This window comes from Chiloscyllium punctatum, chromosome 15 (genome assembly GCF_047496795.1).
Source record: "Chiloscyllium punctatum isolate Juve2018m chromosome 15, sChiPun1.3, whole genome shotgun sequence".
Taxonomy (NCBI): Eukaryota; Metazoa; Chordata; class Chondrichthyes; order Orectolobiformes; family Hemiscylliidae; genus Chiloscyllium; species Chiloscyllium punctatum.
Genome location: NC_092753.1, coordinates 42,679,587 through 42,696,229, shown reverse-complemented (window position 1 = coordinate 42,696,229; position 16,643 = coordinate 42,679,587). Strand labels below are relative to the sequence as shown.

At 40.9% G+C, this 16,643-nt stretch overlaps 1 protein-coding gene across 1 annotated transcript in view; it reads left to right on the top strand.

The window, feature by feature from the left end:
* Positions 1-15,156, top strand: part of LOC140486216 (organic solute transporter subunit alpha-like) — a 50,951-nt gene extending 35,795 nt beyond the window's left edge. Inside the window, exons 6-8 of the mRNA XM_072585043.1 lie at positions 3,982-4,128; positions 11,962-12,067; positions 12,556-15,156. Of these exons, the coding sequence (XP_072441144.1) occupies positions 3,982-4,128; positions 11,962-12,067; positions 12,556-12,710 (408 nt within the window). The 3' untranslated portion in view covers positions 12,711-15,156. The remainder of the gene's footprint in view (positions 1-3,981; positions 4,129-11,961; positions 12,068-12,555) is intronic.
* The last annotated feature ends 1,487 nt before the right edge of the window (positions 15,157-16,643 follow it).

The window sequence follows — 16,643 nt, the reverse complement described above, 5'->3', positions numbered from 1 at the left end:
AAAAAATACAGTCGACACAAACAGGTGACATTGGCAGCCCATTTCTTTTCCTGTTTTTAAAAGGGCAGGAAGAGGGTGGGGACAGTGCCATTTTTACAGTGAGACCGTCTTGAAGATGGTACCTCCTTCCTCTCATTTGAACTTAAAAATCCACCCTCCAGCCTCCTTGCCCCCTCCTTCCCTCTCAAGCTCCTCAAACCCTCCCTGCTAATGCCTGGGCTGGGTCCATGATCCAGTGGGGCCTCCATCCTGCCATTGGTGGTAGTCCCAGCATGCTTGGTTATTCTAATACACTTGTGAACAGTTTCCAAATTTTCAACCTGCACAATCTGACCTAAGACACTCCTGTCCATAGTGCAATTCTCAACAAGCTCATTGAGTTCAATGAGCTATACTGAGTCCCATCTTATCATTCTTGTCCTAATTTTTCAAATCAGTTAAATGTCTTGGCCCTGATTTCCTCCTCTCACCCTCCATTATGTTGACACTCCCCTCAATTCTGAGCATCACTGTTCATTGCTGAGACACTAAACCTTCCTCACCATCCCAAAATCTCTTCCCTCCTTTGAAATGTTACTTAAACATTCTGTCCACTTTTATTTGATCATGCTTCTGTGATGTGTTTTGACATGTTTCACTATGCTAATGTCACTCTATAAACATTCTCTTTTCATTGGGCTTCGACACAAGATGCTAAAGTCAACTGAATTAGTGCATTCGCAGCATTGGGGGTAGAGTGTCCACTTGGTAGGACAGCAGGCAGTTTGTTTGTAGAAGGTAGTGATGTAGTGGAATGTCACTGACTAGTAATCCAAACGCCAAGCTAATGTTGTACATCCCACCATAGCAGATGGTTAAATTTGAATCAATACAAAGTTCCCGAATGGTGAGCATGTGATTGTTGTGTAAAAAAGACATCTGGTTCAATAATGTCCTTGTGGGAAGGAAATGTGGCATCGTCCCACTGAATGGCCTACATCTGACTCCAAACCCACAGCAATTTAGTTGCTCTTAGTGACCCTCCGGGGAATTTGGAATGTGTAATAAATGGCCTAGCCCATATTCTATGAGCAAATTCTTTAAAAGACTACTGGTTTTCCCCTAGCGAGTGTAAGAACTGGGAGGTTTCTATGTTGGAAGGCAGCAACAGAAGATCAAGATTCATCTTCAAAGTCTGTTCCAACAAAGGCTCTGAAAGGGCTAGTCAGAGCCAATGTTAGAAAATTAAACTTTAACTGGTCAGATCACAATTTGAGATCGACAAGAAAGGAAACTACAACTGTACATTCAGTTCACTATTCAAATAGTACAGCTTGTATGTTCTGGAAAGGGCTAGGAACTAAAAATAGCTAAAAATATTTGCTTTGTCTCACGTATTCTGCAAAGATGCACTAAATCTTTAATGTTTGTGACAGGTAGTTCAGAGAGAAGGCTCACTATTCCATTTTAACCTGCCAGAATGCACAGTTGTACATCTAGATTTTGGGTAGTAAATTAAACTTAATTATGATGGACACAGGTGGACTTACAGGAGATATTAAACCAAGAGACCATCTAAAGGGTAAATGAGGGATTATACCACCTGCAACTAATAAAACTGCCACTTCCTCCCAGCTTTATTTAACAGCATATATTTACCTTCAAACATGCACTGGTGCTTTGAGTTTGAGTGGGTTCCATTTGTTTGTCCAGGTCACAGATACTTAAATTTGCTTAATAGCACAACCTAATGTCCCCAAACCCATGTCACTAGGAATGGAAAGCAAATAGACTGAACATCATTAATAAACATTCGGGTTTTGGGTTACTGTGCTAACTCCAGCTGCTGTGCTGAATATGGACTTGTTTCATCATACTTAGCCTGTACTTTGATAAACAGAAATATACTCTGTACATTATACAAAGTTTTTTGGTCTTCATTTTTGTTATCCTGAATCTAAAGTAGATTGAGGTTAAAGTAGTTCCTACTAATTCCAAAATCATAATTTATTTTACTTTTAATTGTGTTCTTGCTTCAATAGTAGTCAGTTACAAATAAATAAACCATGAAGCAATATCTATCCTGAAATAAGAGCAGCTAAAAAACAGCGTTTGTACCTTATCAGGTTCTGATTATTATTATGGCATCTATGAAGGTGGTCTCTTGGTGATTACTGATTAAAACTTCTGACTTTATGATGGAGGGAAGGACATTGATGAAGCAGCTGAAGGTGGTTGGGCCCAGGAAACCACCCTGAGGAACTCCTGCAGAGATGTCCTGGAGCTGAGATGACTGATCTCCAATAACCACAGCCATCTTCCTATGTGTCAGGTATGACACCAACCAACGGAGAGTTTGCCCCGGTATACGATGATTCCAGTTTTGCTACATTAGTATCAATGAACACTCCATTGAATGCAGCCTTTATGTCAAGGGCTGTCACTCTCTCCTCCCCTCTGGAATTCAGTATTTTTGTCCATGTTTGAACCAAGGCTGTAACGAGGTCAAGAGCTGAGTAGCCCTGGCGGAACCTAAACTGGATGTCACTGAGCAGGTTATTGCTGAATAGGTACTACCTGATAACACTGTTGATGACCCCTTCCATCACTTTACTGATGATCAAGAGTAGACTGATGGGGTGGTAACTGGCTGGGTTGGATTTGTCCTGCTTTTTGTGTACAGGACATAACATGCATAATTTGTCACATTGTTGAGTAGATGTTAATGTTGTAGCCATACTGGAGAGTTTGGCTAGGGGAATGGCAAGTTCTGGAGCACAAGTCCTCAGTATTTTCACTGGATTGTTGTCAGGCTATAGCCTCAGTATCCAGTGCCTTCAGCTGCTTCTTGATATCATATAGGGTGAATTAAATTGGTTGAAATAGGATCTCTAATGCTGGGGACCACTGGAGGAGGCCAATATGGATCATTCTGGCTGTAGATTTCGGTGACTGCTTTAGCCTTATCTTTTGCAATGATGTGCTGAGCTCTTCTATCATTGAGAGGATAAGGATATTTGTGGAGCATCCTCGTCCAATCAGTTGTTTAATTGTCCATCTTCAGGAATGCCTGATGTTGCTCTTGGCATGCCCTCCTGCACTCTCCATTGAACCAGGGCTGATCCCCAGCCTTCGTGGTAATGGTTGAATGGGAATATGCTGGCCACAAGGTTGCAGATCGTGCTGGAGTACAATGCTGCTGCTAATGGCTCCTAGGTCTTGAGTTCCTAGATCTATTCAAAGTCTTCTCCATTTAGCATGGTGATAGTGCCACACAACACGATTTGAGGGCATTCTTAATATGAAAGCAAAACTCCACAGGACTGTCCGGTGGTCCCTCTTACTGATACTAAGATAGACAAATGCTTCTGCAGCTGGCAGGGTGGTAAGGATGAGGTGAAGTATGTTTTTTTTCCTCTAGTTGGTTCGCTCACCACCTGCTGCAGACCCAATCCAGCAGCTATGTCCTTTAGGATCCAACCAGCTTGATCAGTCGTGCTGCAACTGAATCACTCTTGTTTGTGGACATTGAAATTCACCACCTAGAGTGCATTTTGCACCATTGCCACCCTCAGTGCTTCCTCCAAATGTTGTTCATGTTGGAGGAGTACTGATTCATCAGCCAAGGAAGGATTGTATGTAATAATCAGCAGGAGGTTTTTTTGCACACATTTAACTTGAAGCCATGGGCCTGATGGGGTCCAGAGTCAATGTTGAGGGCTTCCAGGACAACTAAGTCCCGATTGTATGTCACTCTGCCATCAACTCTGCTGACTGTGTCCTGCTGGTGGGACAGGTAATATTTAGGGATTAGTTATGGTGGTGTCAGGGACATAGTCACACTCACAGAATCATAGCTTACAGACAATGTCAGGAAGTTGCTTAACTAGTGTGTGTGATTAAATGCAACAAACATGAAACAAATAATTTGTAGGATAGAGCTGAGAATGGTTACATGTATTTTCACTGAATGTAACAAGTATATGATTTCTTATTTTGCAGTTTTCTCCTAGTGGACCTGCCTTATGGATTAATATTTCCCTTGGTGTGTCCACAGTGTTTGCACTGTGGTCACTTTCAATTGTATTTTACAAAGTCAAAGGTGAACTTAAAAATCAGAAGATTATGCCCAAGTTCCTCCTTTTTAAGGTAGATTGAATTCTGCATCTTGCTGCTACTTAATGTTTGCTTTTCATTTGAATGGGAAGAAATGTTAGGGGCTAAATTAGTTTGAAGGTCTTTGGACATAATAAATAATGCATTATTGTAGAAAATAAACAGAATTATCGAATATTAACTTTTTAATACACTTGCATAAATCAATAATCATTTTATCAACTTATTTTTTGGATATGTTCTGACATGCCTCTGTAACCATCACACCCTGGGACTTGGACACAAACATTCTCACCTAAAGCTAGGGGCATTACCACTGCATTGCAAGCCCACCATCTCCAGCTGCATCAATAATCTTCTCTATATCATACTATTAGTAGTGGAGATGTTCACTGATAGGTGCACAATGTTCAGGATCGTTCATACCTCCTCAGATATTGATGCAGTTCTTGCCTATATACAGCAAGACCTGGACAATATCTAATAAATGGCAAGTGAAATAACTGTACAGAGGTCGGTATACCATTACCAAGTGACCCTTTAGTTATATGTGCACAGTACATAGGCTCTGACCATCCTGCTCAGAGTCTTAGACTGAGAAGATCTTCCGAATCTCCTGTTTCTCCCTGTCAACCAAGGCTTCCTGACTGGCCCAGGTTAACCCAATCAGGGATCTTATAATCAATGATACCCACTTGGCCCTCCTTCCAATCACTACAGCAAGTAACATTCATGTCATGCAATGACCATCTCCAACAAGAGAAGTTAAAATTATAATGAGCTTTAACGTCTCTTACTCAAATAAGTACAGTGAAAAGTTTACAAGTCACCATTTATGACACCATCTTTGCTACAAGGGTACCAAGGTATAGATTCTTAAGGACAAATTCTTAGGGAAAAAAATAGAAAATAAATAAATAAATAAATAGACCAGCATTGCAGATCATAAGAATAAATTTGAAGAAAAAGAAATAAAAAGTTCAGAATAACAGTCCTTTCAACCCAGTCCATACTGATACCTAGTCTTAAGTCCACGCCAGGCTTTGACTCCAGCCTGTGCAGGGCTTTACGATGAGGCTGGGAGATCACTCTGGAATCATCTGGAAGCTGGAAGGCCACAGTGAGGCCATGCTGGGCTGGGAGACCTTCCACACCAGGCCTCTGAGAGATGGCTATGCCAGATGTGGAGATGTCCATGCCAGGCTGGGAGACAGCCACACCAGGCTGCTGGGAGACAGCCACCTTGGGATACTGGGCTGCCAAGAGATCATCATGCCAGGCTGCTGAGTGACCACTAAAGCAAAAATAACAAGAAAAGAAATAGATGGAGTGGACAAGTTATGGCTGAAGAGTCCTACTCTGTCACCATCTAACCATCATCCCTTGACATAGAGTGACGCTATCATTGCTGTAGATGTAACTATCAACATCCTATACGTATAAGAGCAGGTCAGAGGCTAGGAATTCTACAGCAAGTAGACCATCCCCTGCCACCCCAATGCCTGATCACATTTACAAGGTATCAGTCAGGAATATTATACAATACTCTCCACTTGCCTGGATGGGTTCAGGTCCAACATCACAGAGGCAGCTGCTTGATTGGCCTCCCATCCACTGCCTTCAACATTTGCTCCCTTCACCACTGGTGCACAATCTGTACAACCTTCAAGATGATGTACTGTAGTAACACACTGGCTCCTTTGACAGCATCTTTAAAGCTGTGACCTTGACCACTTAGAAAGAAAGAAGGGCAGCAGATGTCTTGGAAATCCACCAGCTATAGAAAGTAGAACACTTAAAACAAATACTTGAATTTATTCACGTGGTCATTAATGTGATTCTTGATTTCTTTTCTTATTCTATTCATTTATTTAAGCTATTCAAAAATGATCTTAAATTTCTTTTAACTGACTGTATTGTGACATTTTATCAGTAAAAATCCATGGAGTCATTGGAACTAATTAAGTCCTCCCAAAGGAAATGGACATCCAAAATAAACAAAGCCTTCTGGATTTTCAAAGACACCCTTATATATGGAGTCAAAGATCTTAAGAAGCATATGTTCTCATGGTTCAAATGTTACATGATCAAAACACCTATGCCGTGTATTCAAAAAGAATGGGTACCCAATGAACACAGTCCACCAATTTCTCAGCAACAAACCCAAACAAGCAGACAAAACACGCCCAGAAACCCTAGCCACTCTCCCCTACATCAAAGACATCTTGGAAATGACTGCCACACTACTCAGACCCCTTGGCATCATGGTAGCCCACAAACCTACCAACACACTAAAACAGCAGCTAATGAACTTGAAAGACCCTATACAGACAATGAGCAAAACTAATGTCATTTACAAAATACCACGCAATGACTGTAAGAAACAATACATTTGACAAACAGGCAGAACACTAGCCACCAGGATACATGAACACCAACTAGCCACAAAAAGACATGACCCTCTCTCACTCACATTTGGATGAGGAAGGACACCACTTTGACTGGGACAACACATCCATCCTAGTACAAGCCAAACAAGGACACACACGAGAATTCCTAGAAGCATGGCATTCCAACTGGAACTCTAGCAACAAACACATCGAGTTAGACCCCATCTTCCACCCCCTGATAAAAGGAACAGGAAGTGACTTCACCACAGGAAATAACATCACCACAGGAAATGACACAATCAGCCCAAAGAAACCCAAACATATAAATAGAAAGCAGGAATTTTCAGCATTGCTTTGCATGAGGCCCACTGAAGATGTTACCTAATAAGGTAACAAAATGTCTGGAAATGAACCTCCAAGCTCAGCGAGCAAACCTACATCCAAAACCTCAACCTGAGCTACAAATCTTCTCAAACCTCGCTTACACTAACAAACTTCCCAGGATTCCATCCAGTAAGAGTTGGCATGCTCATCCTCTCTCTGGCTGCAGCCACAGAAAACAAAGTGAACAAATCAGCTTCTAAAGGATCACATGAAGAGAATGTAGAAAGTTAGGCAGCAATTTAAAAAGTAGGTCATAGCGTCATGGAAACAGACCCTTCGGTTCAACCTGTCCATACCGACCAGATATCCCAACGCAATCTAGTCCCACCTGCCAGCACCCGGCCCATATCCCTCCAAACCCTTCCTATTCATATACCCATCCAAATGCCTCTTAAACATTACAATTGTACCAGCCTCCACCACTTCCTCTGGCAGCTCATTCCATACACGTACCACCCTCTGTGTGAAAAGGTTGCCCCTTAGGTGTCTTTTATATATTTCCCCTCTCACCCTAAACCTATGCCCTCTAGTTCTGGACTTCTTGACCTCAGGGAAAAGACTTTGTCTATTTATCCTATCCATGCCCTTCATAATTTTGTAAACCTCTACAAGGTCACCCCTCAACTTCTGATGCTCCAGGGGAAACAGCCCCGGCCTTTTTAGCCTCTCCCTATAGGTCAAATCCTCCAACCCTGGCAACATCTTTGCAAACCTTTTCTGTACCTTTTCAAGTTTCACAACATCTTTCCAATAGGAAGGAGACCAGAATTGCATGCAATACTCCAACAGTGGCCACCCTTGAGTGTAATAATATCTGGATTACTCCTAGTGCCATGAGCTGGTGAGGGTAGGAATAGGAGGACAGAGCAGATGTATGCATGGCTGAGGAGCTAGTGCAAGAGAGAAGGATTCACATTTTTGGATAATTGGAATGTCTTTTAGGTACGAAGTGACCTGTATAAGAAGGATGGATTGCACCTGAATTGGAAGATAGCTAATATCCTATTGGGGAGATTTGCTAGAGCTGCTCGGGTGGACTGAAACTAGTGGGGGAGATGGTGAAGAAAGTGATCAATCTGACAGGTACATGTGGGAAAAAGAATAATTCAATCAGACAGGGCTGGTAGGAACATAGTAGAGAATGAGATAGGACTGATAAATTAAACAGCATTTATTTTAATGCAAGAGGCCTAACAAGTAAGGCAAATGAACTCAGGGGATGGTTGGGAACATGGGACTGGGATATCATAGCAATTACAGAGATGTGGCTCAGGGATGGACAGGACTGGCAGCTTAATGTTCCAGGGTATAGATGCTACAGGTAAAATCGAAAGGGGGCAAGAGAGGAAGGGGAGTGGAAATTTTGATTAGGGATAACATTATGGCGCTACTTAGGGACAATATTCCTGGGAATATATCCGGGGAAGTTATTTGGGTGGATGATCGCCTTAATAGTCAGTGGGAAACTGAGAAACAAATTTATACGGAGATCTCAGTTATCTGTAAGAATAATAGGATGATTATGGTAGAGATTTTAATTTTCCAAACATAGACTCGGACTGCCATAGTGTTAAGGGCTTGGATGGACAGAAATTTGTTATGTGTTTACAAGAAAAGTTTCTAATTTGGTATGTGGACATATCTACTAGAGAAGATGAAAAGTTGACCTACTCTTGGAAATTAAGGCAGTGCAGGTGACTGAGATGTCAGTGGAGGAGCATTTTGGGGCCAGTGACCATAATTCTATTAGTTTTAAAACAGTGATGAAAAAGAATAGACTAGATCTAAAAATTAAACTTCTAAATTGGAGGAAGGCCAATTTTGACAGTATTAGGAAGAACTTTCTGAATTTGATTGGGGGCGGATGAACACTGGTAAAGGGATGGCTGGAAAATGGGAAGCCTTCAAAAATGAGATAACGAAAGTCGAGAGACAGTATGTTCCTGTTAGAGTGAAGGGCAAGGCTGGCTGACTAGAAAAATTGAGGTTATGGTCAAGAATAAAAAGGAACCATGTTTCAACCATATTTCAGGTACAGGCAGCAGAAATCGAGTGATTCCTTAGAGTATAAAGGGAGTAGTGGGAGTACACTTAAGAGGGATGTCAGGAGGCAAAAAAGGGACATGAGAGAGCTTTGGCAAATATGTTTAAGGATATTCTAAAGGGATTCTATAAATACATGAAGGACAAAAGGGTAACTAGGGAGAGATTAGAGCCCCTTAAAAATCAGCAAGGCCACCTATGTGTAGAGCCGCAGGAGATGGGAGGGGTACTAAAAAAATATTTTGCATGAGTGTTTACCATGGAGTAAGATATGGGATATATAGAATGTGATGAAATAGATGGTGACATCTTGAAAAATGTCCATAACACAGGGCAGGAGGTGCTGGATGTCTTAAAATGCATAAAGGTGGATAAATCCCCAGGACCTCAACCTCAACAGGACCTCAAACTCTGTGGATATCTAGGCAAGTGATTAGCGGGCCTCTTGCTGAGATATTTGTATCAGCAATAGTCAAAGGTGAGGTGCTGGGAGAATGGAGGTTGGCTAACATGGTGCCATTAATTAAGAAAGGTCGTAAGGAGAAGCCAGGGAACTGTAGACTGGAGAACCCAACATTGGTGGTGGGTAAGTTGTTGGAGGGGATCCTGAGGGAAAGGGTTTACATGAATTTGGAAAGGCAATGACTGGTTAGGAATACTCAAGATGGTATTGTGTGTGTGGGAAATTATGCCTCACTAACTTGATTGAGTTTTTTGAAGAAGGAACAAAGAAGATCGATGAGGACAGAGCAATAGACGTTATCTATAACAAGCTTCCTCATGGTAGACTGGCTGGTAAAGTTAGATCTCATGGAATAGAGGGAGAGCTAGCTGTTTGAATACAGAACTGGCTCAAGGGTAGAAGGCAGAGGTTTGTGGTGAAGGGTTGCATTTTAGACTGGAGGCCAGTGATCAGTGGTGTGCCACACGGATCAGTGCAGGGTCCACTCCTTTTCGTCATTTATATAAATGATTTGGATGTGAACATAGGACGTATGATTATTGAGTTTACAGATGACACCAAAATTGGAAGTGTGGTGGACAGTGAACAAGATTACCTCAGAGTACAATGGGATCTTGATCAGATGGGCCCATGGGCCGAGGAGCAGCATGTGGAGTTTAATTTAGATACATGTGAGGTGTTGCATTTTGCAAGGGCAAATCAGGGCAGGACTTATACACTAATGATAAAGTCCCAGGGAGTGTTGCTGAACAAAGAGACCTTGGAATGCAAGTTCATAGTTCCTTGAAAATGGAGTCACAGATAGACATGATAACGAAGAAGGCATTTGGCTTACTTGTCATTATTGGTCAGTGCATTGACAATTGGAGTTGGCAGGACATGTTGCAGCTGTACAGGATATTGGTTATGCCACTATTGCAATGCTGCATGTAATTCTGGTCTCTCTGTGATTGGATGGATGTTATGAAACTCAAAAGTGTTCACAAAAGATTTACATGGATGTTGCCAGGGTTTGACAGTTTGAGCTACAGGGAGAGGCTGAATAGGCTGGGATTATTTCCCCTGAGTGCCAGAGGCTGAGGGGTGACCTGTTCGAAATTTATAGAATCATGAGGGCATGGATAGGGTAAGTAGACAGGGTCTTTTCTCCAGGATGGGGGAGTCCATGGGGACATAGGTTTATGGTGAGAGGGGAAAGATTTTAAAGGGACATAAGGGACAACTTCTTCATGCAGAGGGTGGTGTGTGTATGGGATGAGCTGCCAGAGGAAGTGGTGGAGGTTGGTACCATTACAACATTTCAAAGACATCTGGACACGTATATGAATAGGAATAGTTTAGACTGATATGGGCCAAATACTGGCAAATAGGACTAGATTTATTTAGGATATCTGGTCAGCACGGACAATTTGGACCAAAGGGCCTGTTTCCGTGCTGTACGTCTCTATGACTCTATGACACAGACAGCAAATTTAAAACCAAGCAAATGCGTAGTGTAAGGCCACAGCCCAGGCCTGGATACTGAAAGACAAGGGGTCATTTCCTGCATTTCAAAGTAATCGATTAAGAAAAGTAATACAAAATATACCCTATAAGACTGGGGAAAAGACCCTTTTATTCACCTTATCCATGCCACTCATGATTTCATCATGGTTTATTATGTAAGAAAAGAATAAGGATTGAGTGAAATGGGATGTTTCTGTGTTGTCATTCTTTATGTTCATGTGTTGGATGTGAAATAAAGCAGCTTAACAATTCATATCTATTTGACTCATCAAATGTTTGTCTCCCATTTGATGCATGTTGAGGGAAAATAGTAAATACATAATTCTCAATTTGATCACAAAACCATCTGATTGCATGATTCGATTTTGGGTGGTCCCAATTTTCCCTGTCTGTATTGACAAGAGAATTGACAAGAATGTTCCCTGGAGAATAAACTAGCTCCTAAAGTTTTGACAAGCACCATGTTTTTCTCTGAGCCAGTTTTAGTAATTAATTAACAAATTTCAATTTCTGTCCTACAGGTTTGCTTAACATGGGCAAAAAACCAAAAGGGCTGGAAACTTGAAGCAAAAACAGAAATTGCTGGAAAATCTCAGCAGGTCTGGCAGCATCTAGAATCCCTATAGTCTGGAAGCTGGCCATTCAGCCCATCAACTCTGCACTGACCCTCTGAAACGCATCCTACTCAGGCCTACCCCCTACCTTATACCTACATTTCCCATAGCCAATCCATTCCACCTAACCTGCATGTCTTTGGAATGGCGGGGGGAGGGGGGAGGAATCCCACACAGACACAAACTCTGCAAACTCTTCACAATTGCTTGAGGGTGGAATTGAATCTGCATCCCTGCCACTGTGAGGTAGCAGTGCTAACCACTAAGCCACTGTACTGCCCAGAACTGATAAAGAGTCTGAAGATTCTGAAGAAGGTTCACTGGACCCAAAACATTAATTCTGATTTTCCTCTACAAATGCTGCCAGGTCTGCTGAGATTTTCCAGCAATTTCTGTTTTTGTTTGCTTAACATGGTTTATGTTATACTCTGTGATTTTTAATTTTCTGTTTTTTTTCTTTCTACAGATTTCATTCATTCTTAATCAACTGCAAGCTTTAATTATCAATATAACAGCATCAGCAGGTAGTATAGCCTGTGCACCTCCGTTTTCAACTGCAGCCAGAGGAGCATGTATGTTATTTGTAAATACAATTTTATTTTAAAACTACAATGCCTTGTAAATTTCTACTTGAGGAGAATGCATGAAAAGTTTTCACTACTTATCAGTACTAATTTAAATTATTCTTATTGATCCTACTGATTCATATGTTCCTAAGTGGTAGAAGTTAAGGATGGTTGGAATGAAAGCATGTACTTTACAAACAGACAGAATATGCTGGAAAGTCAATACGTAAAACAGTTTCTTGGAAACAAATGTTTTTTTACAGATGCAAGGTCTCAATAGAATTAATGTCAGATCAGAAAGAGGCTAGAACACTGTGGCCTATTGTCAAATCTGTGTTTGCTGCTAGCTATACTGAATACTAATAGCACAGCCTCACAAAACTGCTTGAATTGTTTTTGTACTTTTACACAAAAGATTTAGGTAACCTCTACTGTGGTTAATCTTTTGGCCACTTAATTATTCAATTAGCTAATTGCTGTTCAATCTTTTCCAGACATGAATCAGCAACTTCTCATCATGGAAATGTTTCTTATCACTTTATTATCACAAATCTACTACAGGAGGAAATACAATGGACAAGAAACAGATGAAACGCGGCCTGCAGTAAAACCACAAAATACTCGAAACGATGTTATAGTGATACCATAACAGAAGGTGAAAGCTCAAATGTGTAAAACAGCAATAAAACACCTTCCTCATGACAAGGATTCATGTTACATCATCAATCGTTTCTCACTACTTGTTTAGCCCTTTTCCAATCACTACCCTCTCAATGCAATAGCTCCAATGCATTTGGTTTGATTCTCAGTGATATTAACACTTGCAGGAACAACTGACGTATTTTTTGTCTCCACAAGTGACTTTGTAGAGCCATTCTTACTGCTGTGTGGTGATACCAGTGAGCATTGTGAATAGGGGTGGAGGGAATTGAAATGACCCAGCGATCTGAACCATGGCCAGATCAGTAGTATTTGTGGGAATTTTATAGATTTAGTAGAGATTGGGGAAAGGATGTGTTGTTGGGGTGATGGCAAGCTTCCTTTAATAATTGTGTTCTTTTGCTGCTGTTATCATATATGGATTTGGGAGGTTAGAACATGCCAGATGATTCCCAAAATGGATTGACATGGTCTTCAAAGCAATGAAAATTAACGTGTTAATTCCTCGACAGTTCACTCGCATGGTATTTGCAGATGGATTAAGGCTGATTCCTTGATCAGGCGCTCCCAGCAAGATGTAGTGTTTGTGAATTGCATTGGACAGGAAATTAGGAGCTTGTATCCTGGATTTTCAGTTTATTAATTCAAGTGGATGGACAATCTGGGCCAAGGACCTGTGTTTTCCTGATCAGCATTTCCTGTGAATGCAATTTCTTCACTACATCACTTCTTGAGAGAGTCTCCCCACTTCAAAGGTAAATGTAGGGCAAAACAGTTCCCAGCTGGGACAAGACTGAGGATGCTATTTGACGCTTGTACACCTTGCTAGCTTTGGAAAATGAATTGAGATCATTGTTTGGCTTTACTGAGTATCACACTGAAGGTGAAATATACTTTGTGATTATTAATATACATTTATCCAATTCAGTATGTTCAAAATGTCTCAACTTTGGTAGCTAATTGTAGGAGCCCAAATTTAAAACATTCTAGAAGTTAAGAAAATATTTGTCAAATTGTAAATTTTTGCCTCAAAAAGCACAAGATTCATGATATTTTTGTTTCAGAAACACTTTTTTCCCTGAGGTTCTCTTTGTGGAATTTCTAAATCACTAGTTCCTCTGGAGATGGATATTACATTCTTCCACTAACTTGTTTGAATCAAATGGGAGATAGGGATCCACCACGTGGTCCACCCTTAGCGCCTGTTGTCACCCTTAAGTGTCCAGATAATGAGTATTTAAGGAACCTAAACCCAAGGGGGAGAGGCTAACACCTGACCAAGTTAGCTGTGTGTGTTTCTGCTGTGCAGAGCAAGCATGCGGTTAGGTGTTGGGGGGGAACCTCCGCACCCTGGGACAAACAAAGGCCTACTCATCCACTTCCAAGGTCATCTCCTCTCTCTCTCTCTCTCCCCCCCCCCCCCAAACATCTGAATCTGGTCACCCATAGCCCTTCCCTCTTAATACCCCCGCTTCCACCTACCACCTAGGCCTGGCAACACCTTGGGCTTAACTGTCAGTCAAGGTTCCTTGATGTGATGAGCTTCCTATAATCCAGATGGCACTGCTGAGATTAAAGAGTCTCTGCCAGTCAATTGGCCGGTAATTGTCTAACATGTGACTTCCTCCTGAGGGATGAAAGTACTCTTTCCAACCACAATATTGTTCACACTGTAAGATGGATGGGCAACAACTGTTAGGGTTCTGGCAGGGAGAGAGAAGAATCAAGGACTTGAATTACCTCTTAGAGGCTTACCAAGATCTGAATTTTAGTTTTTAAGAGATTGCACCAAAAGAAGCTCTTATAAATTAATTACATAAATTCCTAAAAGCTTGCAAAATAGCATGGAAGAAGAAGCAAATTCTGTGAAAAGCTGGTTTACTTCATTACATGATAATGCTACAATTGCCATTGAGTTACCACTGAAAACATTTTATACGATGTGCAAATGACAACATACTGTGAAAAACTGATAATTTATATATTAAGGCTAGCTGTAAATTAGATCTGTTTGTACAAAAATTGAATGTTAATTTAAACCATTTGATAGTGCAATATCTTGGCATGGGAGTCAGCATTATCAGAAATTATTAAGGTTTTATCCCATCATCAAAATCAGCAGTTTTACAGAACTAATTCTGTAAAATTCTGATACCTGATGCAAAATAAATGTGCACTGTTTCACGACATTATGTCTTCACAGTTATACTGTAATGATCCCCAGACAAACAGAAATGGTATTTAAATTAATATTTTAACAGAACTATTTTGCAAAAGAGTGTAAGTTTAAGTGGAAAATACTGACTATGGCTGCATATGAAAGACAAGTGCAAACAGTATGTGAATGAAGTGTTAAGTGATCCACTGTATGATACTTATTATTTCAATACATCTCTTATCCATGCATCGTTAACTTATATGTACAATATTAATTTTGCTCCTGTTAATAAACTAAAACCAATTCATTTTAAGTTATGCTGGTTTTATGGTTAAAATAACACGTAGCATGTGACATTAATGGGGAAGACACATAAAAAGCTAAGGGCAAGAGGCCTGGCCTGATGTAGGCAGTACTACTCATCTGCTGGTTCAAGGCTCAAGTTATGGCTCCAGCAGGCAACATAGTTTAGTGATAGTTCCCTTTGCTGAAGCGAATTTGCATGAAACCTTGTTCCTCAACATTCCTGATGAAGGGCTTATGCTTGATTCTCCTGCTCCTCGGATGCTGTCTGACTGGCTGTGCTTTTCCAGCACCATACTCTTCGAATCTGATCGGCAGCACTCTGCAGTCCTCACTTTTTCCTTGTTCCTAAACAAGGTTGAGTAGATTCAGTGTTCCTTGAAGATCCTCCGTTCATGTGACTTCCTGACAAGTGCCCTCCTCCACCTACTTCAAGCAGTTGTTGATGCTCTGAGGTCCTTTTATTGCTGCTGTGCCAACCCCATCAGCCCTGAAGCCAACCCTACAAGACTACTCTTGACCGCAGCCAAACTATTTTTGAGGCAGCCAACAATGAGATTTGAATACCTAAAAGATAAAATAATTTCTTGAATGTGGAGTAACAGTAAGGCCCTAGGACTAAATAGATTCTTCTGGCTTAACTAAAATGACTACTTCCCACTCCTAGTAACAACTAGTAATTGAGATGTAAGATATCATGCAATAAATGTCACATCCTTGAATGGGAAAGATGGCATTACAACTTATTGTTCCTGTGGGTCTTCACCCTAGGGTTTTCCTCATGCTATATCTGGATGTTTTGTGGACTAATAACCACATTGACTATTGTAGTTAATCAAAAACTCCATTATCGTTGTATCATTCAACAACCAGGATAGTAAAAAATTAACTATTTGGAACTCATTCTCTTTTGAATATATCCCATTGGCTTGATATTATTTAATGTGCAGCAGTTCAAGTGGGTTTTAGTTACACAATCAAGTTTTGGAAAGCTACTAGAACCCATAAAACAAAATGTCTGTAGATATTGGTCACACGTTTGATTGTGTAGCACCTGTATTTTCAGCACCATGGTTGCCAATTGCATTCAAAGTAATATCAGATGGAAGCTTTTTGCACTGAGCACCATTTCGGGTAACTGGGTAAAGCAAACACAAGGGGCGTGTGTCAAAAGTATACGAAGTATGTGGATCCTGTGTCATTCAATTGATTTGGTATCATAATTATGTTTTCAATCTTAACACCCCAACTAATTCCCACATATAACATTGAAGCTGATTGTGTACTTAGCAGCCCAGTTAAAGGTTTAGAAACCCACTCAGGTTAGGTACTATTGATTTCTGTTAGCTGTTGTAGTGTTGCTGATAGTGTCTGTTGGTTTGCACAGTTACTGCAGTGTCCTGTTTAATTCCACAGGAAGTAGTGATGCATGTGGTCAGGTCCCTCGTTCTGATTTCAAGG